General features: G+C 30.2%; 2 protein-coding genes across 2 annotated transcripts; one reads left to right on the forward strand and one right to left on the reverse strand.

Moving 5' to 3' along the window:
• Window positions 1-7,346: 7,346 nt before the first annotated feature.
• Window positions 7,347-8,127, forward strand: LOC119662445 (calmodulin-like protein 1). The gene is made up of 3 exons (XM_038072065.1): window positions 7,347-7,456; window positions 7,526-7,611; window positions 7,702-8,127. The coding sequence occupies exons 2-3, from the start codon at window positions 7,597-7,599 to the stop codon at window positions 8,062-8,064; spliced, it is 378 nt and encodes a 125-aa protein (XP_037927993.1). The 5' UTR covers window positions 7,347-7,456; window positions 7,526-7,596; the 3' UTR covers window positions 8,065-8,127.
• A 10,351-nt stretch (window positions 8,128-18,478) lies between these two features.
• On the reverse strand, window positions 18,479-19,967 carry LOC119662164 (actin-5C-like). Its single transcript, XM_038071720.1, has one exon. The coding sequence runs from the start codon at window positions 19,840-19,842 to the stop codon at window positions 18,712-18,714; it is 1,131 nt and encodes a 376-aa protein (XP_037927648.1). The 5' UTR covers window positions 19,843-19,967; the 3' UTR covers window positions 18,479-18,711.
• Window positions 19,968-27,393: the final 7,426 nt, after the last annotated feature.

Genomic DNA, 27,393 nt, shown 5'->3' on the forward strand with positions numbered 1-27,393 from the left:
ACTATTTACCACTAATTACAATTTATTATTATATATATACTCACAATTTATAGTTACTATAATTACTTAAACTTTTATTATCAACAGTTTTCCTTAACTTTTTCATTTTACATACTATTTTTATCTTCTGTCTGGACTGGATTGAACTGGTCGACGTTGGTTGCAGAGATTAGAGTCTTATATAGATTTTTTAGAATCAACTGTATGACCTGCATGGACTGTTCGATTTATATGAAGCTATTGTAGTATTTGCTCTGGACTGGACAGTGTTGTAGTATGGTAAGTAACTTAGACAAATCTAGAACAAATTGTTGAGTTTCGGATAGCTTAAGTTAGAGGCTTATAGAAGAAATAGAAGAGACGACCTGGAAGCATTATATATATGTCTGCATTAAATGATGAAAGAATGTTATTACAATGATAATTGCATGTATAAATTAGAATTTAGACAACTTTTAACTGCTGCTACTCATCCACGGCGGTAACTCAACACTTTAGGAGCCTTCTTTCTTGAGGATCTTGATCATTTACAAGACCTGCGACTAAACAACACTTGAAGCTTCGACAAAGGATCTAGTTGGCTTTAAGCTCTAAATTTTCCTTAATATACGATAACACAATGGACAATAGGTCTAAGTGGATCACCTAGGTACTTCCGATATAATCTAACTTAACCTAAGTGTAGAACTTAACTGTAGAAATAGTTTAGTTTTTTAAAATCATAATTACCATCATCACCTCTAACCGCTATTCAAAAATAAACAGAAAGCTGTTATATAAACAAACAATTCGACCGTCATTACTATATGGATGTGTAGCATTTAGTAAGGCCTCAAACACTACTATTCGCCTGTTAGAAATTGCACAAAATCAGGTTTTAGAAAGACTTTTCAAGGTACTATGATACATTAGGACGAATGACATCCTCAGGGACCTTAAGATTAATCTGATCAAGAAATACATAGAGAATAGAGCTCTGAAATTATTTAAGAGAACTGACAGGCATACCAACACTGCGTTAACGAGTCTCAGAATCGTTACAGGCTCCTCGAGAAGGTATGCAGATCTGAAGTCAACTATTACTTAGTCTAATGAAGAGATAAACAAAAAATAAAAATATGTAAAGTAATTTAATAATGAATAGAAAATCTGTGTGATGTGAAAAGTCACATGAAAACCACAAGAAAAAAACTTATGGAATAAGTAAATGTAATTTTACTTTGCAGTTTTTTCATATAGAAAATTTCCATCTAACACAAGTGAAGCACTAAAAACTGCAAGCACTTCCTATGGAAGAGTTTTTGCAAGCGTTTGAAAGGGATTTAATTAAAGAATTTCACTGTTTCTGTACTTAACTTAAAACTTCAAATAATATTAAATTTTATACCATTGCATATTTAGTGTTCTGGGAGCGGGTTTGAAAAGAGCATATAAGTACTCCATTATTAAGGATATCCTGCAGCCTCTGCCGCCGTTCCCACAGAGGATGAGCTGCTGTTGGTTTCGTTTGCGCATATGTGCATTAAGCAGTAAGTAGTTGACATTTTAAAGGATGTATGCATTTTTGATAAAAGTTGCAAAATTACACAATAAGTATATTACAGTAATACGTTTTGTTAAGTGAACTTTTATGAGTATTACTACAAAGCACAAGAAAAATGATGGAAACCAGCAGTTTTTCTTAGTACCTTACTATATATTCGTATACTCGTACTGCTCTGTCGGTTACTTGGCAACATACCACAACTGAGCACTAAAAGCAATTTCATTATTTTATTACAAAAGTATTTGTTTTGCAGTTAAAAATCTTTCTCCTTGCCCTTTTTATCTCTAACTTTATTACTCATACATTAAATTATTTCCACAAACCATGAAAATTCTTTGGAAAATATTTGTGCATAAATTTACCTACAGCGCAACTAATGTACTACTTTCTTCTCTTTAATAAACTTTTTTCTTCTTTATTTTTGGAGTGAACTCTCTCAAGATAATTTCACTTTAAGGGCTATTAAATAAATGATAGTTTTATAAATAATCGTTTTTTATGCCTTACTCTTAGCCCATTTTTAACCGGTTAGTTGCGTTAAGGATTTTGTTAAGCTGTTAATAGAACGAATGGCTCAAATGGAGTTTTTTCAATTGTGAAACGAACTTTTCCCATAATTTTTAACTTATTTTTTTAATCCTTACAGTGTTTATAAAGCAATCTTATAGTCTGCATTTTATTTTATTTAAATTAACATTAAATATTTCAATAGGCAGAAGTTCAAGCTGCAGTCACTATGAAGAGCGTCCTTTTAGTGGCCTCACAGTTATAATGTTGCCGCGCAGCCAGACACTGCTCTGAAAAGCGAATAATTTTCAGTAGGAGTAGAAGAGTGCATAAATATTCCAGAGCTGCTGCAGATAGAAAGAAATGCAAACAATTATATTTATTATTTAAATAAAACAAAAAAAAATTAAGTTATTTGTTCTCTTTGCGTACTTAACTTAGAGCAACTAATATAGGAACACAATTATGAAATGCCATAAATTATTTAATTTATTTAGTGAACATATATCTTAACAACCATTCAACTCTGTAGAGAACAGTAAACCCTCACATGAAAACATCTTCAACCTTACAATAACGTTTAGGAGGCCCTCCACAGTAGAACAGACCATGACATACAATATCGCAAACATAAAATATCCTCCATTGACTTCAAGACTTCGCAAGGATCGCAAAAGTTCACCGCAAAAGTTAAGTTTTCGATGACGTTAATTTGGGAAGAATTTTAACAACATAATTTGTCATGCCTATGTTACAGTGGGAAAGACTATAAGTGGAAAAAGATGGCGATAGGACGAAAAGTAATACTGCAACAACCCTCGAAAATAAAAATCTCTTTAATTCTACTAGCTGCCTCAGGGTAATGAAATCCATCAATGTAGTGAGTCCTCGTGACTATTCGCTAAAGATAATTTTATATCACTTTGAAAACCTGCTACAATTCTACGAGAGTGAAGATAAGGTAAGATAATACAGAGTTACGCGCAGTGTCCCTTAAATATAAAAGCTTAAGCCCACACTATTGAATGATGTTACAATTATGAAAATTATGAAAACCAATTTATATATAACGCAACTGTAGAATAGGAAAGCTATTTTAGACAATAGTCATATATATGGTGTTGCTCAGTCCCCCCATATGAGAGGAGAACATTTGTCACTTACTTTTGTAGTGCTCTCATTTTAGAGCAGAAAAGCTACAGCATCCTCAATACATTTGTAAAGAAATGAAGAAAGTGACTCAACTGAACAGAAACTGATAAACACACCACTGATGCTAGAGGTTTGTCGTCATAACGGCCTCCTGACGTAATACCTACTTTTGGTTTCAGATGATTATTAGTTTATTTTTCAATATGACTTGGATTTATTTGTTTCAAAGTAGTAACATTCCATTTATTCGATTGCTCTCTAAATAGAATGCAAAAAAAAAAATAATTTTTGTGTTTTATCCCAATTATCTTAAACATTATTTTATATAATATGATGACAATAATTGCTCCACATTTATCGAATTAATATCGAAATAGTGTTAAATGCAATAGTGTAGACGTACTGTAACTAACTTTGAGGAATTGAATATATCCTCTTAGCCCAATGTATGGGAATTGCATACAAAAACTAAAATATATATATACTACGTTTATTCTTAAAGTTTTATGAATTGCACTACGTGGTGATTATCAGATGACATGTAAAATTGTAATGCAACCACAAAATTAATAATTCGACAAACTTTCCTTATACAATGTTTCTACTGTTTACTAAGTTAGTTACTTAAGTAACTTTAAGTTTTTATCGTTTCCATTGACATAAGTTACTTACTGCATGTGAAAGAGTTTTTATGTGTGAGAAAGTTCGTTGAAAGTTATAAGAGAGCTTCTATTTGGTCTAATAAACTTTACTTACTAATATATCACACAAAAAATTAAATAAATAATAGATATATTAAATCATTTATATATATTACAATCCATTACATATTCAATTAATAAAAACAAAGATTTTATTAAATACTTACTTCGTTAGTGCGTTTGTTTACAGCTCAGCTGTTGTTTGTTTACATTTTACATATAAGACATAAGATGAATATTTCAAATTTTGGTAATTTCCCTTCTGGGAAATTTATGTTTAAGGATTATATTCGACATTTTTGGTGCAATTTTCTCTATTTTATTTATAAGTAAGTTAAAAAGCACGAAAGCTCTTTGTATGTTTAACGAAATTGATTAAGTAAGTTACACTTACTAAGTAGCAGTAGAAACATATCTTTACTCTCTTTAACCAATTATTTCACTCTATTTTCGTGTTGAGTAATTGCGTGTAGCAACAAATTAAATATTATCCTTGTGAAAATTTTATTTCTGAACTCTTTGAAGATTTTTACATAATTCAAACTTTTGAATTGTATTTTAAATAAAACTTTAAGTAAAAAAAAAATGCAAAAATATTCTTCAAAACTGCAATTTAATACTGCTGACATTTTTTCAATGTTTTCGCTAAAAAAAAATTAAAAAAGGGATATAATAGTTATAATAAGAAAATATATATATGCAAGGAGGAGTAAAAGGAGGAACAGCAGATTACTGTTATCTTTATTGCTGCACATCCGGTTTTAGTTGAACTTTTCATTCTACATTTTCCTGTTGTCGTCCTCACTTTTGTTTCATTACACCAGCTTCGATCCTTGAATTGTTTGTAAAATTTTGCAATGGGATTTCGGTGAAGGAATCAAAATTTAGTTTAATTTTTCACTTAAAAATATATATATTTAAACTACAGTAAAACAAAAATTTATAGTAATAAGCGACAATAGCAGCCAATTTCAAACGAAAATAAATCATTCCATTTTCAAAGAAGAAAACAAAATTATAAAATTTAATTCCAATAAAATAGATTGATTGCAATATTGAACAATTTTAATTGAATATTTGAAGTTAACTATCAGATTTGAATAAATCAACTGTTACAAAAAAATTTTTTTAGTACAAAAAGTTAAACATGTATAACTCCAAAGTTAAACATGTATAACTCCCAAGTTAAACACGTATAACTCCAAAGTTAAACACGTATAACTCCCAAGTTAAACATGTATAACTCCCAAGTTAAACATGTATAACTCCCAAGTTAAACATGTATAACTCCCAAGTTAAACATGTATAACTCCCAAGTTAAACATGTATAACTCCAACACTGCAAACATGTTTAATTGAGATTCAATGCTAAAACCACTTTTTAAACATGTTCAATGTTATAAATTTGTTAGCGTAAAGAATTATTCAGATGGACGCATGGAATGTGTTTACTGATTTTAAATAAAAATGAGTGGTGACACCGATACATGTCTTTCATTAAAATATGACATGGAATGAATAACATTGGTATGTGTATATGTGTATATGAAGTCAAAATACAAAAGTATTAACAACTAAAACCGTTTTTTAAAACCATTTTTAAAAAAGGTTGCTACTAATGCTATGTTCAGACCGCCAAATTTTCTTAATCGTGTTGAAATGAAGTTAAGTTAATTTGGAAGGTGTTCATTCTGCCTCAAATGAAGAAAATCATATGTTTTTGGTATAAAAATCGAATGTGAAAAATCTGCAAAATTTTAAAAATTGATTATTATAACTATAAAGTATGACATTCAGTAGTTTTATTAGCTTTAGTGAATTTAAGATATGTGAATTACTATTTTTCTTAATCTTCTTTATCTATCTTTTGCTTAAAATTTTACTTATGCATAGTTGCATTTGAAATGTGCCTTAATTTCAGCCTTCGTTTCAACGAAATTATGACCATTTTTCATAATTCAGTTATAACCTTAAAATTGAATTTTGTATGGAAAAATGAACTTAGTTTCGCTGAAACGAAAACGAAATTAAGATTTTTGCGAAATTAAGGTGTGTCTGACCTCATTTCTAGAATAAACTCGATAAGTCAAATTTGCTATTTAAAATCTCTACAAAATCTATGCTTGATAAGCGCATACTTATTTGATTAAGTAAATGCTTTCCCAAAAAATACCTTGGTTTCCTGGCATTTATCCCAGGTGAAAGTTTTAATAAACATAAAAAGAGAATAAACCCGTGAAGCAGAAAGAATCTAATTAAATGTCATATTGGGAAACATTTTTATTATATATGTTTATTAATTATTATTATTAATTCATACAATATGGAAGATGAATCATATTGAAAAGCAAATGTCAAAAATATTTGACAAAAACCAAAATTGCTTTTGTTTTTGCTTTTGTTTAATTCTTCGCTCAACTCTAAAAATTTAAATCTAAACTCTTAACTTTATATAAGTTAAGTGTTTATATCGTATAAACACGATTAAGATAATTAAGCAGAATGAGCTAAGTTTTAGAGTAATGTTGTAACCTGACACAAGGTTAGCCCACTTCTCTCTGAAAGTGTTTCTAAATAAAACACTAAGTGAGGTGTAGAAAAATAAAATTTAAAAATAATTAAATATTAGACCAAATTTTTTTTTTATACTCATATTAAAAAAAAATTGCGAAAAAATTAATTGATTTCGAAAAAAATAATCTTTAAGCATGGTTTTATAACCGTCGAGACTCGAGTGGGAAAAATAATTTCTCTATACCGTCGAAAATGATATAAGTAAGCACAGAACTCAAAACAATATAAGAAAATGTTATATCTTACGAATCTATCCAATGAATTCTAAGCCAAAATCTTTGCTGTGATAAAAACAGATCGACTGATTTCAGAAAATGAATTTCCAAACTCCACAAAAAAAGAGACTAATAAACTCACCACAGTATTCCAACATAGTTTGGTGATGTCAACAGCTGTTTCCTTGGTGTTTTCCTATGCTTTTACAAACCAATGACTGAACAATAATATTCAATGAATGAACGATAATATTCAACATGTGAAAAGTTTTGCAGCAATTCGGTGCAATTTATTTTAATTTGTACTTGTGGATTTGTACAATAAATAAATATATCATTACCCAAGACTTATCCCTAATTAAAAAACATTATTATTTGCACATATATTAAATATAAAAGCATACAATATGTTATGTTTTTATAGAAACGTTAATTAAGTTAAGTTAATTAAGAAAAGTTAATAGTTAAGTTTCTAATATTAAAATTAGTTTAGAAGTAAAAAATATTTCTGGACTTCATTAGTTTCCCTTCTTCAATTATGTTCCAGATTTCTTTTAAATTAAGAAATAAACACAAACAAAAAAACCAACCAATGGTCACTTTAAATTTCATTTTCACCACGCAAGGTGAAAAATGTCGATGTTGCTGACATTTCTCAATTATTTAATAGAATACTGCCATTCACATATGAATTGTTGCTTATCTGGGTGGAAAATTAATCATTTTTAATTTAAGAACGATTTTAAAAATAAATTTGCTCAGTAAGTTACCAAATTTTGTTCTTAGTAAAAAATAAAGAGTTGTGTATTTATCATTTAATTTTATTTTAGGCTCAATCAGAGGATTCATTTTACATCACTAGCAAAAGCCAACAAATTCTAATAGTCATTTTGTTTTTAAAATGGGTGAATCAAAAGTAAGCTACAATAATGTATAAACTTCTCTGAAACAACTCTTTGAACTGGTTAATATAAATATTAATGTTTATGTAAAAATGTTGCCACAGGAATTTGACCAATCCATCCCTATCTCTGACGGTACTGCAAATGAGCACCCGGTGCTACAAACATTCCAAATAATTGATCTCGATGGTTGCTTAAATTTTAAGGAATTCATCGAATTTACTGCATTTAATATAAATGGTGAATGTGACCATTCAAAAGCCATTTCGGAGTTTCTTTGCTACATCAGCCAGAATCAACACGGCTTTATTAGATTTAATCAACTCATAAATGTGGCTTGGATGTTGGGCGGAGATATAACCGATGAACAAATCGGTGAAATTATCAAATTCTTTATGAATCCGAACAGTGATGAAGATTTCGATTACGAAGAACTAATCAAAACTCTAAAAATAAACAACGATTAATTTATAATCAATATTCGAAACCGTATCAAAAACTTAACTGATATTCTTAAAGCTGTTTTAAAGTGGACATACTTTTTTTTATTTACATTTAATTAATTAATAATTTTAAATATAATTCAGTTTTAAATAACTTTAATATATTTTATTTGAATTTTTTTCAACGTCTGATAAGAATTATTGCTTTAAAAAAGAATATCTGTCAACTTATGAACGACTTAATGCCGGCTATGTGTAGACAAGTCACCGCAAATTGTCCCGAAAATATCCACTACGGTATGGTGTGGAGAATATCTTAAGGATTAGAATATTTTAAGGAAAAATATTTTAAAACAAAAGTTTGATCGAACAAAAGTTTGCTTTCGGATCCATAAAATGAAATCTAAAAGAAACTGAAAGGATTTTGTTTAATACAAAGTTTGAACAGATTTTTAACAAAAATTTTATTCATCACTATTTCAGCACATGACAGTTTCGAGCAATTCCAATAATCCCATTGCTAGTAAATTTTAGAACTATATGTTGGGTTTCATTAGTCTGTATAAAATTATTGAACTGCAAGTGCATAACCTGTCAAATAAAAAGCAATGGCTTTGCTGCAACCGAATACTCTTTAACCATTTCTTGGGGCTTATACTGAAAATGTTCCCAATCCCAGAGAATTTAAATGGACTGTCTGCATGATATAATTGTTACTTGGAGAGCATGAAGAATAAGTTGCTCACGTTCGTTTTCTTCCTATAAATTTTTAAAATTAATTTTATTACAATAACTTTACTATACTATATATATAATTGTCAAGAAAGTATCGGAAATTAATCTATTAAACACAAAATATGTGTTATTTTTCAAAATTTATTGTATTGCCTTAAAATTAGGCCTATCAGAAATAATAAACTTATGCCAACAAAGCACCGTAACATTAATATATTTTCTAAACTGATTCGTTGGAATCGACTTCAGTGCCCACAACATATTCTCCTGTGATGAAAGCTTGAAGTGGTAACTTGAGTTTTGGGAAAAGAAGAAAGTTAGCCGGACCCATATCAGGGCAGTACGAAAATATTGGTTTACACAATATTTTTATGGTTTAATAAAATAAATAAATGGCTTAAAAATAGCTTAAGCCATTAGCTTAATAGATTTTAAGGATTAATTAATTGAGAAGTTTTAAGAAATGTTTATTTGGGTGTATCAATGTATCCTACCATACAATTTTTATAGGTTTTCGAAATAAAAAAAACACTGCGGAATTGAACGCTCTTAAAACTCGCCACCCCCAGTTCATGATTTTATTCAATTATTCATTCAAAAAATTTGCATCTCCATGATATTGTAGAAATGTATATAAATTATTTATTACAAAATGTTAAAAAATTTTCTAGTACGATAACAAATAACAAATTTCTACTGCAGAGATAGATTTTTCATAATTGAAAATTTATTTTTATTATTGCAAAGGATGTTGGTGTTCATTTTGAAACCCGGAAAATGCCTCATTGTTGCTGCACAACAATTCAATCTGCATGAACTTTTGGTCTGAGTATTCAAGCAAAATATAGCACAAAATTATTGGGTTATATTCTCTAAGCTCAGAGATAAACTGCGTTTGAAAAATATATCAAAATAATTTAGTTTCGATATGGTAATTGTGTAACAGAAGATACGAGTATGAGCAACTATAAATAGTATGCGAGTGGAGCGAAGCAAGGAAGCCGACTGCACTCTCATTTGTTGCGAAGAATTTCGAGTTGCATGTGAATTGCATGAATACAGTATCTGCTGTACCATAATTTATATTTCAATTCTCCTATGTTGTAAGATAATAAAGCAATCAATTCTAGTGTCCTGCTAACATTTAAAATAATGTTGGTTAGTACTGAGCAGTGTGCACGCAATGAATTGAATGCACTCCTTGCATTCAGGCATAACCTGAAGTGTGCATCTGTCTGGGACAATTTATCATTTCTACAATATATATAAATTGTATAAACGAACTTCAATGAAAACATATTTGTGCTTATGGTTGAAGAAAGTTGCCAACTCTGCTAAAAGCCATATTTGCCAACACTTTAAATTTCTTACAAATAAATCTGCAACGAATTTGTTGTCGAAGATTATGTTCAAGAGATCTTTATATTTTGTTTGACATTATTGGATTTACAGGTTTAAGTTAAAATCGAATTTACAGAAAAAAATATGTTGTTTCCAATACATTTTTGTATACATATTTATTGAAACTTTTTCAGCAGCAAGCTTAATTGTATTCTTAAAATAGCGATAAACGATAAAAAAAAACAATAAAATAAGCTTTAAGATCGTAGCTCAAAGAAAATTTTTTGTTACATAAAAATCTCTTACCAATTACATAGTGTTAGTAATTTTCATTTTAATTAATCGCTTCGTTAAATACTTGTTCACACAGCAAATCTTCAATTCATCATAATAGGTTCGTGTATACACAAGTGCGTTCCATTAACAAATTTTCGAGTAAAAGAGAGCATCTGAGAGCGTAACATCCCTGTCGAAAATTAAAAATGCTACAATTACATAGTATAAGTAATTGTCATTTTAATTAATCGCTTCGTTAAATACTTGTTCACACAGCAAATCTTAATTTCATCATAATAGGTTCGTGTATAGACAAGAGTATCTGAGAGCATCTGAGAGAGCGTAACATTTCTCTCGAACATTAAAAATGCTACAATTACATAGTATATATAATTATCATTTTAATTAATCGCTTCGTTAAATACTTGTTCACACAGCAAATCTTAATTTCATCATAATAGGTTCGTGTATACACAAGCGCGTTCCATTAGCAAATTTTCAAGTAAAAGAGAGCATCTCAGAGAGCGTAAATCACATTCACATGAGAAGCAACATATATCAAAACAGCTGTTTTTGTTCCTTTTTTTGATTCGTTGAGTATAGGTATAGCAAGATTGCAAGCAATTGCAAGAAGCTTCGTGCCTGTATTTTGTTCTTGTCCATTGCAAACTCGCGCAATCTATGCATGTCATGCATCATGCAATCAGTTTACAAGATTGAGTGAATGAATACCCTCCTTATATTATATATTCTGCGTCTTTTGCTTTCTGCGTTTTTTGACGAAAACTGGATGATATTAGTGACCCAATTCCACTTAATTCTTTGCATTGTGTTTAATTTAAGCAGTTTAGATTACTTTGAAAATTAAGTATATAACTAAATGCAGTTGTTGGTATATGAATTACACTTATTTCATTAAAAGAAGTAAATCCTTTAAGTTTGTTGTTCAGTAAATTGTAACAAAGCACAGTAAGTAACTTGTATAGCAGGGAATTGCATATCCTGCAAACTTTCTTATATTACACTTCAGCTATTATTAATTAATATGAAATCTTTTAACATTAATTTAATCAGTGAAATTTTTACGAAAGTGGGGGAAGTACGAGGGGTGCGAAGCAAAATGACATTATTAAATCCCTCATTGTCACTTCATTAACAAACTGCAACCTTAATTAAAAAATCTCAACACAATTTCGCTAAATGCACTCATCAAGTGCTTTTCATTTACTTAACTGCTAAACACAGTGGTGGAGTGGACATAAAGCTGCATTTTTTTATAAACCGAATTGGGAAAACGGGAAGAGAACGGGAAGAGCGAGCATGAGTTGTAAACTGCAGCTATAGAACATAACAAAGACAGCCGGAGCGTATCCACAGAACACAATATACCGCCCCTTTAGTTACAATATCAGCAGATTTTTTAAGGTACTACCACATACCAGCAGAGCTAAGCTACTGCAGCGTCATTCCAGCCAACAGATACTGACATCCCAACACACCGTACTTACTACGACTTACTGTACGACTACTGTATTCTTACAGAAGAGGTGAAAATGTTGTGAAACTAAAAAATTGCTTCATAATTATGAAAAAAAAAGACAAAAAACTTGTACTTAACCCATCGTGTAACTACGAAATATGAAAACAGAAAAATTATAAAACACAACAAAGAACATGAAAAAACATAAGGATAAGAACATTATAACCACCTACACAATTTAATGCCATTGCAACAGTGGAAGCGAGTTGCAGCGCTTACGGCATTAGGAAATCAGTAGATTGAAGTGCGGCTATTGCGAGGACTACATAGACGAAATTACCATCCGCGTTAAGTGAGTATGACTGACTAAGTGCAGTAGAGCTAAAGCAGTTGCATAAAATGACAGCCCCAATGTTGACTAAGTCGACGTGCGGCAGCTACCGTTAACGACATGGGAGATGCTTCAGTCAAATTTCCGGTTAAACAACGCAGCGATATCCTGCACAAAATAACGTAAAACTTGTATCCGTACGGAATAGTATGGCGGGCTTAATCCGTCCTTCGACATGTTAAAACCTATTAGTTAACAGTCAAAAGTAGAAAACGAAGGGAGCTGCTCTGACTTGTTTGTACGTACGTATGTCGACGGGGAAAAATCAAAATTAGTTTCAGATACAATAGCATAGATACACGCAAAAAGAGATACGAAAAATGAAATTTTAAAATCTTCTTTTAGGCTTAAGAGATTGAAAAAGTTTGTGCGGTTGGATTTGTTTCGTTAGTTCGAAATATGAACTTAATTTGTGAATACGTGAGAGCCGTAACTAAAGCTAAAATATTATTTTCTGATTAAATAATTAAAAAAATTTAAAAACATGAATTGGGAGAAAAAAATAAAACCAAGATTTTTAAACATTGTTAATATATTAAGCATCGGCCAATACATTAATAGCAGTTACTTTGATATATAACTTAAAACTACTATTAGTATGAATACACCCAGCGGTCTGCTAAACACAAGTTCTTAAAATATTAATACCTCTGCAAACGAGAATTGTAGAGAAAACGAATTTTGAATAAAAGCTCAAATCTGAAGTGGAACGACGGATAAACGGGCTATCTCATGAGTGACTTTTTGTTCTTTTTCTTTTTTTTTTTTGCAGTAGGTGGAAGCATCGAAAGCCACCATGTGGGATTTTAACCCACTAAACCACCTCTAAGGAATGAAAGGAGAAGATTTCCACGGCAATGAGGAAACTTCATTCCAGTAGACGAAGGAGAGAGGAGAGAGTAAAGAAACCTAACACGAAGCAAACTAAGTTCATCTAGGTCAGAGATCTTGGGCCTAAAAAGAGGAAAATTGGAAGCAGTGAAGGGGGTGGGGTTATGGCAAAGGCGCGAGTGTACTAAAGGTAGACTCTGTGACCAGGATCACGAGAGCCACGGTTGTCTAAAAGGATGACCAGCAAATTAAGTAGCTGGTTTGTCTTTATAATTAAAAAGAGACGCCTCCTCTTCTCAGTAGATCAGAGTTAACGCTGCAAATTATCATAATTTTTTATTACCCTTTAAATAAGAAGAATTTCTCTGAGAGTATAGCTAAAAGTGTCTGCCTAGAATATGAGTTAGTGGATTACTTGACAAATCAGCATTTTAATAAGGCGGATTTGTGACTAAGAATGTCGGCTTAGAATGGAATTAAGGAGTATCGCCCTAGAATAATATTAGACTTCTTAAAACATTTTCTGTAACTGTTCGGATTTGATCAAGTCTGAGTGTAGAGTATTAAGAAGTGGGCTTTCAGGCTTCTATGCTTTTATAATATTAAAATATTCTTAATAAGAAACAAATAATATTAGTGCTCTAATAAAACAGTATAAAGAAATAGTTGCAGAATTGAACTCAGTAGCCCTTAACTAAACTAAACTAAAAGTAGGTCTAACGCCATTTACAATCAAAAAGGGGAAATTAGTTCGTACAGTTGCCTAACATATTGTTACTTCTGTAGAATTCAGGGCTCTCTCAATTAGAATGTAGAGCTCTCTCCATATGGCCAAAGCGTATATTCTTACATGTGTTTCATTTATCGTGTTTGTTTACGAACAAGTACTGAACGCTTAAGGCAAAAGTTCTTCGTAAGATTTTTGGTTCTTTATGAGTAGGCGAAGTCTACCGCATCATATAGAAGTAAAAACTAAACGAAGTTATAAAGACTTATTGAATGAAAATTATCAATAAATTGACACCGAACGTTTACGCTTGTTTTGTCATGTCGTGAGGAAGCGGCAGTCAGAGAAAGTAGGCCTAGGGGAACGACCGCGTCTTTGGCAAAGTTATTAAGTTGAACAGAGCGCTATCCGTAATTGATCTATATTAGTGTAGTAAGTGCTTACAGTATAGAGATAACTGGTTTGTAGTACTGTGGCAGTTTAAGACACAGCAATAGGTTGCTAGTAAGTAAATAAATAATCATAAAGAAATAAAAATCAATAAAATGAAATACTATATATTAGCACTATTACTGCCTAAAATATGAGATCCTTTTGACCAACGAATTTTACTACTTAATTACTACTTAATTGAAACTTTGATGTTTTATATCACAATTTTTACTACTATGTTAATTCAACAATATAAACCCTAAATGTTAACCCTAAAATAATAAAATCAATTTGAAATTTTTTATTTGGAAATTTATTTAAATAAATTGTATTATCCTATATTAAAGTAATAAGGCAATTTAATTGTTCCTTCAGTCGCTAAGCTATACGAGTAATTTAAAGAAAACCTATTTAATATATTTGCGAAATATGTCAGATGTTGGCTTTTGTGTCAGCACCGTAAGCAGCCTAAACTGATTTACGGAAACAATAAAACACAAAGTAAATCATTTACGAAATGGGATAATTTATCTGTGGAGCATTCGGGAAATCACCCCCATTACTACTGATATTGAATGGAAGTTGTTTGACTTTAATAAATATGGCCAAATTGAAATGTTACCGAGTAAATTCGTGAACGTGTGTGCATTGCATTTGCATGTTTGCAAATGAAATCAGTAAATCCGCTAATTATGCATACATTTTCCACATTGTATATTCACACTAATTAAGTTGCATTGTTCGCTATTTAAAGCTCAATAACACGTTATCCGCTACCAGCTTCACAGTATGAAATCCGGGAACCATACCAGCCACAAAGTACAACGTTTCAGATTAGACCACAGAAACTAATAAGTTCAGGCCGTTGAGAATACGGGAAGATGGGACGATGGGTGTGAGAAATATTATACACAAACTTCAATATGTTTTGATTGCAAAGTAATTAAATTGGTAACCAATAAAGCAATTATATTCACATTGACTTCACTGCACTTAAATGTAATGAAGTCAATTGCAGATAAGCTTAGGTGATGAACAATGTGCTCAGAAATTTGTGGGAAATATGCATAAAATATATATATGACAATTAATTAGTTGTAAATTGTTCAGTGTGGACTAAAAGCAATCCATGCAATCAATATCATAATCTCAAAACTTATGACAACGAAACCATTAAGTGTTTCAAAAAAAAAAGATAGGTTAGGTGCAAGAGAAAAATGGATATAACCCAAAAGGTTAACCCAAAGTAAATAACTATCAGTTATACTAATAATCACTTTGATCTTTACATAACATGTTAGTATTAAAAGTAAAGAAAAACTACTATAAACGCAGTCTAGAATAGCGTCCAAATTAAAAAAAAAACGTATAAAAGTGAATGCAAAATCGAATATGTTCAAGCTATTTGCAGACCAATTTAGTAATACAAAGCAAAGGTATTGGATGGAATAACCGACGAAGTAAATCGGTTGCAAAACTATTTTGCAAAAAAAAAATGTTGAACTACCCATCAGGTGCATTCCAAATTACATATTCCGTTTAGAAATGATGATATATTAATATATAATAAATCTAGATCTCATGTATGTAACCAAAGTAATTTTCAAGCTCAGTGAACATAGACTGTCTTACCACATATACATATATAGCGACATATATATATATAGAGATATATATATATATAGAGACATATGTATAGAGAGATATATGTATAGAGAGATATATGTATAGAGAGATATATACAGATATATATATAAATCAATTCTTCCATGGAACTTTAAAGTTTAAAGACGGCAATGAATTGAGTTTACTCTAAAGCTGGCTTCTCTAAGGTCAATTGTATATTTTTAGAATTGCAGACGTATGAACAATATGAATGATGATTATATTCATTTCAAAACTCAATTGTTATGTTTGCTAATATTTAATTGAACATTGTGTGAAAACTAAAATTACTATTATTAAATTATTTTAGTAGATAATGGAATTTAACAACATTTCAGAAATGTTTTCTGATAAGCGATTGATCAAATAATTTCTTTTCAAGAAATTAAATATTCAAAGGATTCAATAATACACATGAATATTGACGAATGTCATTATCTATTAACAAAATAAATATAAATAGAAATTAGAAACTAGAAATTATGCCAAATAAAGTTGTAGAGTTGTATTTACTTCCGTTTTGTTGAAAAAGTAAGCTTCGCCATTTCCTTCCATTCCTTTCTTACATTTATATCACAAGTATTGGTAATTCTTTCAAAAATGGAACAACCTCATCAACATTGAAGACATAAGCTTCCGCTGTTTACTTAATAGTTCAATAACTTCAAGCAATTTCAGGTACAAATGTGTACTGTACACCTGAGTTGACCGTAAGTCGTACACATGAAGGCCTGTAATGTCCATAAATAACATTTATTTAAAATTTATTTATAAACACATTTAGTTATTTGCTTACATTTTTTATAATTTAATTCAAGCCAAACAATTAGAATAACCAAAGCGTCAAATTACAGAACAGCAGAGGAAGATGAAAACTCATCTACAAAATATTTGTTAAAAATAAAGAATGAATTAAAAATATGAGAGAGAATATGACAAAAATCGAGAAGAAAAAAAAAAGATCAGGGTTGCACAATCGAATACTAGCAGAAATGAATTTGTGTAATATTCTTTGTTATTTGTAATCCATGATGCATTGACTACAGAAAATAGATCTTCAAATTTAAAAGAAACATCAGTCTGGTAAAAAACAAATAACGAAATAATAGGTCTGTTCCATGAGCTACTCCTAGTAAACCTCGAGTAAAACACAAGTAAAGTACAAACTGAGAGCGTAACACAAATAAAGTGGCAAATAACGCTCTTTACACATATTTTCATGGAACAGCTTTGTGTAAAGTCAAAGTCGGGTGAGAACACTAGTACCGCCCAAATAAATAATACAAACATTTGAGTTCAAACCAAAACAGCTGATTCACACATCTACACAAATTTTACTTTAAATAAAATGTACTTTTCGAGAATTTAATAATTTTCGACAGGGATGTTACGCTCTCTTAGATGCTATCATTTACTCGAAAATTTGCTGGTGGAACGCACTTGTGTATTACTCAAAGTATTACTCAAAGTTACTGCTAGTAGCTTGTGGAACAGACTGAATAAAATTTGTAGCTTGTGGAATGAATAAAATTTGAAATGCAAATGTAATACTTGAAATTCATCACAGAGATTTTTCGTCTTTAAGATTGGAATAGAGATCATTAAACCATCGATGTTTCTACAAGTGGAGATTAATAATCTTTTATATTGGAAGTCCTGAAAAATTCATCTAACACATTGATAATAATATAGTAATACTTAAGCCTGATATAGACAATGCTACATGTATACTCACCAAGTATGAACTTTGCTATACTCTTCGAAATAATGTGTAATTTTACCGTATATAAGTCTGCTGACCGAAATTTGGTATTCACACTTGAATATACACAGTGCGATTTGGTAGCACGGCGCACTTGGTTTGCATACATGTAGCATCGTCTATATCATGCTTAGTACACTGTATGTTACATTAGAAAATACCCAAATAAAAACAATTAGTTCGAAAATTGTTAATACAATCCTTTAAGATAATTCTTCGACTAAAAATAGGTTGTGTGAAAATTATATTCATTTTTTTAAAGCTGTATTGCTTTATTGTCATTATTGTCTATAACAAATCCTCTAAAATACATACCTAATAGCGAGTTCAGAGAAGAACAAATCCCTTTCTTTAAATAATTCATAAACAATCTTCATATAACCAATAACAATATTTAAAAATCATTAAAAGGGACGTCAATTTATCTAGTTAAGAAATTGCAACGGTTTCTCTGGTCTGTCAGTATCGTGTGAATGGATAACGATATTCTGATTAGAAATATTTTTGATTCAGTACTCGCTCAGGTAGCAATTTGTTTTGACAATCACAATACGATTTTCTCTTACAAATTATTACTAAAAAATAGTAGTTTAGTAGTTTATTAATTAATTTTCTCTTTTGCCTTTGTTTTCGAAAAGGACAAAATGTGTTTTCTTATTTTTCAGTTTTTCATCTTTTTTATATAATTATATAATAATAATAATTAAGAAATAATAATACATTTGCGAGTTATTAAAAAAAAAAATTAAAAAATTAATAATAATTTGCAGTTTTGGGATGTCTTTTTGATGTTGTAAATTGTTCTTGTATGTGTAGGTGTATTTCATTGAATTATTTCAAACAACTTTAGATGTATTTTGTTGTTTTAATAGTTTTAATGACATTGTTTTTGTAATACAATCTTACGTGCTAGGTTTTTTCCTTCTACTCAATTTTTAACATAGTCATTTCAATTAATTTTCTTCATTCTTTACGTTTCATTTTATACCACTAATACGGCTAATACGGCAGTCATCGTAAGCTTAAGCAGCTTAGAAGCATTTTCTGTGCACAATTGATGGGCCAGATTCATCATATTCCTGTTTGGAGATCCACATCTGTTGGAAGGTTGATAGTGATGCCAAAATTGAGCCACCGATCCAAAAAGAGTATTTACGTTCTGGTGGGGCAATAATCTTAATCTTCATTGTGGATGGAGCCAAAGCAGTGATTTCCTTTTGCATACGATCAGCAATGCCTGGGTACATGGTGGTACCACCAGACAATACAGTATTAGCATAAAGATCCTTACGGATGTCGACATCGCATTTCATGATGGAATTGTAAGTGGTTTCATGAATACCGCAAGCTTCCATACCCAAGAATGATGGTTGGAATAGGGCTTCTGGGCAACGGAAACGTTCATTACCAATGGTGATGACTTGTCCATCGGGTAATTCATAGGACTTCTCCAATGATGAGCTGGAGGCAGCTGTTGCCATTTCTTGTTCGAAATCGAGTGCAACATAGCACAATTTTTCTTTAATGTCACGTACAATTTCACGTTCGGCTGTGGTTGTGAATGAATAACCACGTTCAGTCAAGATTTTCATTAAGTAATCAGTTAAATCGCAACCAGCCAAATCCAAACGCAAAATGGCGTGTGGCAGGGCATAACCTTCATAGATTGGTACAGTGTGAGAGACACCATCACCAGAATCCAACACAATACCAGTTGTACGACCGGAAGCGTACAATGAAAGCACAGCCTGAATAGCCACATACATGGCGGGTGTGTTGAAGGTTTCGAACATAATTTGTGTCATCTTCTCACGGTTAGCCTTTGGATTCAATGGAGCTTCTGTAAGTAGGACAGGGTGTTCTTCTGGTGCAACACGCAATTCATTGTAGAATGTATGATGCCAGATCTTTTCCATATCATCCCAGTTGGTTACAATACCGTGTTCAATTGGGTATTTCAAAGTCAAAATACCACGTTTGCTTTGTGCTTCATCACCAACATATGAATCTTTTTGACCCATACCAACCATCACACCCTGATGACGGGGACGACCAACAATTGATGGGAACACGGCACGTGGTGCATCATCACCTGCAAAACCAGCTTTGCACATACCGGAACCATTATCAACAACTAAGGCAGCAACTTCTTCGTCACACATTTTTGCTTTTATTAAATTTTTTATTTAAATATATATATATATAACAAATATATTAAACCGCTGACTTGGCACAAGCACAAAACTGTTTTTACTAACAAGTACACAACCAACCGATTCTACAGTTCGAAATCGAGTTTTTTAGCACCTTGGACTACTGACGTAGAATTCAGCAGAAATCGCCATTTTGCTTGTAGAAATAGTTCAGTTATTACGCTCTTTCGGGCTATGCCGAAAATGCATGTTATGCAGAGTGTCACATCAGTATTGCCAATTTTGTATTTTTACTACTTCTTGGTTGTGCCTTAATTTAAAAGGAAATTTAGATAGGCTCACTTTCAATTTGCCACCAAAAATAACTCGCATGAAAAAACTCATAGAGGCTGTAATAATGTTAATTTATTATTATATTATCTTATAATAATTGTTAACAGTACTTACGCGTTGCTTTAAAATCGGAAAGTGTAATAATTATCTTATTAGTGATTTATAAAAAAAATGCTGTGTTGTTTACTGCCATTTTTTCTTCAAAACGTACTAGAATTGTAGTAGTTTGCTCCTAAAAGGCGCAAATTTTGAAATTTATTACTAAACAACACTGTTTTGCCTTAGTGCCGGGGTAAAAATACGCCGGCTCTCATGCCTGAGTTTGAACGGCCATATTGTTTTTTCTCTCATTCTCAAATTTAAAATTTGCATTGAAAACAACAACAATTGTACTCATGCCGTGCCCGAGACAGTCTGCATAACATGGCCCTTATACGTATTCACTTCTTATCGTTGCATTCGGTAATATATCCTCGTATGCTTAAGACGTGTGGTTCCGAACGTTTGCATTTTGAAAAATTATTGGTGGAAGATTTGCTTTAAAGTTACTTCAGCTTATTAACATATACTTAACATATACTATTACACAGGTAATAATAATATTAAATTAATTTATTAGTAATGAGCAGTATTATTAATTGGTCAAGTAATAAATTTAATTAAGTGCTATAAAAAAATTCAAATTTTCTGTCCTGAATAATTATGTGATTTTATAAATCAATTAAACTGAATTTTAATTGTATAAAGATTAAAATATATTTTCTATATTATTCTTGCTTTATTAAAATTTGATTAGTAATTATTTGAGTTTTCTCGGGTTTTAATTTACGCCACCGTCTTGTTCTTGTTCGTGTCGTCTTCTTGTTGGCTTCGACTTCTTGTTCGGGTCGCCATCTTTTTTGGTACTGTGATAATAAAAAAAATTCTAAAAACTCATTCCGAAGAAACTTTGTAGAAACTAATAGAGACAGTGAAAACTGAATTATGGTATATCTAATAGTATAGTGCACCTACACACTTCAAAACGGTTTTAATAGAAGTAGTAAAAAATTTATCATATTGATGTGGATACTTATATTTTTCTACAGTACTCAAATCCATTAATATTACCGGTACGGAAATAATTATATTTAACGACAGTATTTCTTGAGAAAATATTAGTACTGGTCTGTGCGAAACAGATTGATCATTTTTTTGGCTCACAATAAGTCTTGGATTAAGATATATTCGTCATGACATTTTTTGAAAAAAATATCGTTACCGTTCATTGCAAAATATATTAAATATCTTAATAGCCTTACACCACGTTTTGAGTTGTGAAGCACTATTCTAGTATTTTAGTCCTTTAAATATATTAACATCAAATATTACTTTTACAATCTTAAATTTTTTAATGACTAATGGATATAACTGCACTTTGTAGTTCATAAAAATAATTTTGATGATTCAAAAATAGTCAACGCATTTTTGTATACGAAAATCTATGAACTTTATAATAAAATTTAAACTGACTGCTATTTTTGCGGACCACGGACCATTTAACTACGAAGTACGTACCCGAATATAGACATAATAATTACATATTTAATTTTGTTAAAAAATATAAATTTCAAAAAATTATGAAATATATAGTATGTATATATTATGATTGAGATCGGACAAGATCATTTAAATACAATACATATAGAATCCATATATCAAATTCATTTTTATTTAATATTTGTTTTAAGATTTTTTTTATTTCAATTAATATATACAACAATAACAATCATTTAAAGTTATTTTTTTCCATTTATTGCAGATATATATATATCTTAGCAGTGCTCAGGTAAAATAAATTTATAATTTATTCTGACCTTATTCGTATTATTTTCGAATATTCCCTATATCTAGATACACTCTCAATTGTACATCAGAATGTTTCCGACAGCAAATAACGTAAAAATTATCCTTCAGTTGGAGAAGTATGGATACTTCAAGTACGGATGCCATGAGGATATAAAATCATGTCTGGCGGATGTATATAATGTGTATGAAGAGTACTTGAAACACATACATAATACCAGAGATAAGTTTGTTTTCACTAAGACTGATGTAGCTAACTTTATAGACGGTTTTGATAATGTGATTTGTTATGTGCGTACTGGAGCGAATTCAAGTTATGTAAATTTGGGAAAATCTTGGCTTAAAACACAAATTTTAATGGATTTATAGATTATTTCGAATTTTCGATTTAATATAAATTCTTAAGGTTTTCAAGTAATGAATAAATAAATTCCATAAACAATTGAATATAATTTATTTGGAAAAATGTATTTCCACAAGTTATATGTTTTTTTAACAAAATTATTAACCACATAATTTGTTTTCACACTTTTAAGTTGTCATGAAGAAATCAACAATGACAACAATAAAGTTTTATAAGATTTTTAACAATAAGAACAAAATTGTTATTTCATTCAATCCATTAATTGTCGAAAATATCTGGTTATACAGATTATTTAGAATGTTTCTTAACATTTAAGATGCAGTTTTATAAATTATATCAGCACTGGAATTTTAAGAGATTTTAATCTCATTATTGTAAGACATCCATTTTTCTGTTCCCGAGGAAACCCATTGCCACAAATTCCTTTAGAGTGCCATAATTCTAGCAGGACTGATACTATTCGTATTTAATATTTAATATTATTTTCATTCTATTGAAAATACAGCAAAACCTTATTTTTTGAATTTTTTTAAATAATAAATTTTTATTTTTATTTTTATTGTCCACAAAAATAAAATTTGAATTCGCATTTAAGATACTAAATTTTTTTTCGATTAGCATGCAAATGCGTCCATTTAAATTTTAATGTTTTAGAATTTTTACGTTTAATGGAAATATTCTTGCTAGATTCAAACTTCATTACATTGTTTTTAAAATTTACGACTTCATAAAATTATATCTTAAATTAGCTTCTTTGAGTTTTCCGACTATTAAGGTTTCCATGTATTTAATTTTATGAGAAACTTTAACTGCTTACAATCACGTTTTTTACTATTATTATGCTTAAATAACTAAAGTGAAAATGTCATGGAAGGTATTTACAATTGGTACTTCTATTATTATTAAATTATAGAAAAAAACGTCAGACTGTAGCAATCAAATCGCCAATACCATATAGATCGATATAATCAGCATATAATATAGATGGTAGGATAATTGTTTTGATGATTTTTCTACTATAATATTACTTTTAATATCTACATTCCTCTTTCATTTTATTTCAATAAATTTCGTATAAGTTTTTTTACAAATATATATACATATGAACATATAAATATATTCATAGTAAGAAGAAACTGGTTACAAAATGAAGAACTGTCTTTTTTCTAGATAAGAAATATTAAAAAAATTCTTCTTTGTTACTGGGAAGAACAAAGGTTTCGAAAAGATGTCTGAGGTACAAGCGTTACTGATTTATTCGTAGCAAGTTTGATTAAGACGTAAAAGTATCACTTAAAACAAAAATTTCTACTAATCATTTAATCATTTAAAACACAACTTCTTTAGTCTGTTTCTGCAAGAGACAAAGATGCCTTGGAAAAAAACGAGTCATGACTAGGTAGCAAGTGATCAGTAAGTAAATACAAATTATGTGTATATATAAAGACTAAGATCATTGTAATCTGATTTCATACAACTTGTAGGTTTGAAAGACAAAATTCTCAAAAAAACCAACCATTTCATCGAAGGCAACATTCCTATCAGAAAAATGTTATTACTATTGCATATTTATGTAGTATATTATATTAGATTTTTAATATACTTGAATATATACTTACAAAAATAAACACATTTATAATTTATATAGTATTATTTAATAAAAATTTTTAATTTTTAGCGCTTTTTTATGTAAAAACCACAACCACAATTCGTTTTCATATATGAACATTTTTATCAATATTTAAATAGACATTTTTTATTTTTAACTCTGTATAAATTATTATTAAATTAGAAAATATCACTCTCCATCAACCGCGATCACTCCGCTCTACTCCCAACACAACCGCTCATACAGCAAACCAAACCACTACTAAATGCTTTGATTTTGCTTCAAGTGAAGAAAAGATCGCAAAAAAAAAGATAGACAGGCGACAGCCAGACTGGCGGCGGTAACTGTGGTTGTCTCACATGCATGCGTGTGCGAAAGAATAGGTATTATGCATATTGGACATGATTTTGTTGTAAAATAAATTTGTCTTCCATTTACCGTTATTTTTTGTAAAGTTTCTTTTCACTTGAAAACAAAAAAACTTTAAAAAAGTAAAAGAAATAATTAAAATGATCGAAATGACGTTTTCCATTATTAGCTGTGTTTCAGCAAACATGATCCGCTCAATTTTACATGCAAAACAAAAACAATGGGGTGAACCAGCAATTGATCTGGTTCACTTTCTGGTTCAATGTGGAATGTATGTAAAAGATAAAAGTGGAACGTATTTTAATGCAAATAAGGTTGGCAATGCGATGCACGGTGCAGTAAAATTTTAAACAAATCTACATTTATATTTATTTACTATTGATTTTATTTATTTATTATTTATTTTATGTACTTATTTAATTAATATGTCATTATTATTTATTTCTTTGTTTAAAGTAACGTTCTAATTATCAATGTAATTAAAATTATTACTTTAATAATTTACGTTTTATTATTATTGAAAAAGTGTTGTTTGATAATTTATTAATATCAATTAATTTGAAATGAATATATAAAAATTAAGTTAAATACATTTATTTAATTAAAACAGAACAATACATAAGAAACCAGGCTCTCCAACATACACGTTTATAAAAAAATCATTTTCATCGCAAACTGCCTGCAAGATTAAGCCATAGTCATGCTTTCTTTTGAAATAAGCCTATTTGCTATGGTTTGGTGCATTTATTTTTAGATGTGTACTGTCTATGCAACCAATTACGAACGGGAATTTTTTCGAAGCTTCCATTTTTGCATTATTAGCAAGTGCGTATTTTAAATTAGTGTCCAATTGATATAAGCTAAACACTAGTTTTTTTAATTATTCTCCACACAGAAGCTCTTGGTATGCCAAAACAAATACCAAATTTGCAAAAAGTATTCATATTTGCCATATACCACAAAAATATATAAAATTACTTCATTGCTCTCGTCCAAATGTGATCATCACGGTTATTTTGTATTTGCTGATTGGAATTTATTAACAAATCTATTAAAATATGAAACATAATTAATATATAGCAATTGTATTTTTTATGCGCAAATATCAATCAAATAATCTTTAACGAAAAAATTATTGATCGTTTCCACAAAACTTCCACTATATCTATGCTGATACACTTCATCCCTTGAGCTTAATACCATACACTTGAACTAGTAAAAAGGGAATGGAAGAGTCAGTTTCGCTCGATGATTCTAATAACATATGCAATTTTCATTTATTAACTATAGAATTAAATTTAAGTTTTTAAGTAAATACTTCAGACATTTCAACAGATTTTATTTATTTTCTATTTTTTTAGATTTTTTTTGTATTCAAAATTTTCTCACTTATTTTTTTAGCGCCAAAATTATTCACACAAATCAAAAAATTTTGTACACAAACCCAACTGTCATATTTCCAAGGCGTTGCCAATTTATTTTCAACGTGATCCGTAATGTTTAAGCAAAGTGAATTCAGATCAATTGAGCGATCATGTTTGGCTGAATACACAGCTATTATTATCATATTTATCACTATATAGTAGAGGATTATAATTGCGAGCTTCCTTATTGCTTGTTTTCGTGTTGTTGTTGTTGTACGCAAGATTTATAAGGCAGATAACATGGAAAGAATTATACAAAGGTGTATAAATGCGTGAGATATTGGAATGAGAATGGATTGAAGAATGGGAAGGATTGAAGTTAGAGGAGTGGGCAGGAATAGAAAATCAACCAGGATCAAAGTGGAGAAACTTAACCAATGGGGCGATTGAACTTATGTATGTATGTCTACTGTCGACGGACATTTTATATCAAAAAAGAATGCTATCACGTTCTAACATAACAAATAATTTTTACACTTCATCATGTTTCGTTCTATCTAATATTTTCTCATAAACAATTAAGTACAGAAACATGTCTTTTTAAATATCTCTGCGATTTTCAATTACGATTGGAAAATAGTTTTTCTGGATCAAGTTTCTAATATGAAATCAAACTGATAGTTTGCATTTATTACTATTACTATATACATATATTATTATCAGCATTGTATTATGTCAATGCTGATATTTCAGATACATTTACAGTGAAAACGCTTCTAACATAACCCTTCAATTGGATGGACAATTTTTCTGAAAAAGTACTTGTTTTTATTATTATTTGAAGCACATCAATCCTTTTAGCCGCATTCCCCGCTTCAAAAAAATTGATTAACAATATGTGTCCGCTCAAGAGGGATTTAACTATTTTAATTTTAAAACAAAATAACTGATATCATCACTTTGTTGTAATTAATTTGATTAAACTTCAAGAGGAATACATCTTAATATACATATACAGTATTTGATATCAAAAGTGATACATTAAAAAGAATAAATTTTCTAAACGTTTTCATTAGCGTCTAGCTCCACTTTTCGTTTGCATGCATTTCTTTTTAAACGTTTTCCACATCAGAAAGTGTGTTTTTATAGATGCTGATTCGAAATATTAATCATACAGATTTTTTTCTCATTTTAATGAATATTCAGTCGTGGAAACGATTTATTATTGAACCTCTTGTATCAGGGCAAGCTTCGTCGCACAACTGCCGCATCACCCACATTCGAGCAGAGACGACACAGATTTTGCACATTTTAATCTGACACGTCAAATAATTTCCTAATCCCATTGCTGAATTCAGGAACTTAAATATACCAAGTAGGTAAGTGCGAAAACAGCCAAGTACCTGCCATGTATTGCACCTTACGGAGGGGTTAGGCATTCTAACCCATCCGCATATGCACATTCCTTATCACTGAGTCACTGAGGAATGCCAACGAATTAGTACGTAACTTAGCAGAGCTCTTGTCATTTGATGAAACCTCGTTCGAATGTTTTAGTGATTCTGAAGAGCACTGATTGCGCATCTTAACCGAAGTTTTGCTTTTTATGCAAACTACGAGATACAGTATAAATGTGTTTTTGCATAGGGAGTTTTTTGTTATATGCATTTTGAAGT

This window comes from Teleopsis dalmanni, chromosome X, assembly GCF_002237135.1.
Source record: "Teleopsis dalmanni isolate 2A chromosome X, ASM223713v2, whole genome shotgun sequence".
NCBI classification, from domain to species: domain Eukaryota; kingdom Metazoa; phylum Arthropoda; class Insecta; order Diptera; family Diopsidae; genus Teleopsis; species Teleopsis dalmanni.

Bases quoted from the DNA above. Each gene is read 5' to 3' on its own strand.
- LOC119662164 (XM_038071720.1), bottom strand. From the start codon at position 19,842: ATGTGTGACGAAGAAGTTGCTGCCTTAGTTGTTGATAATGGTTCCGGT.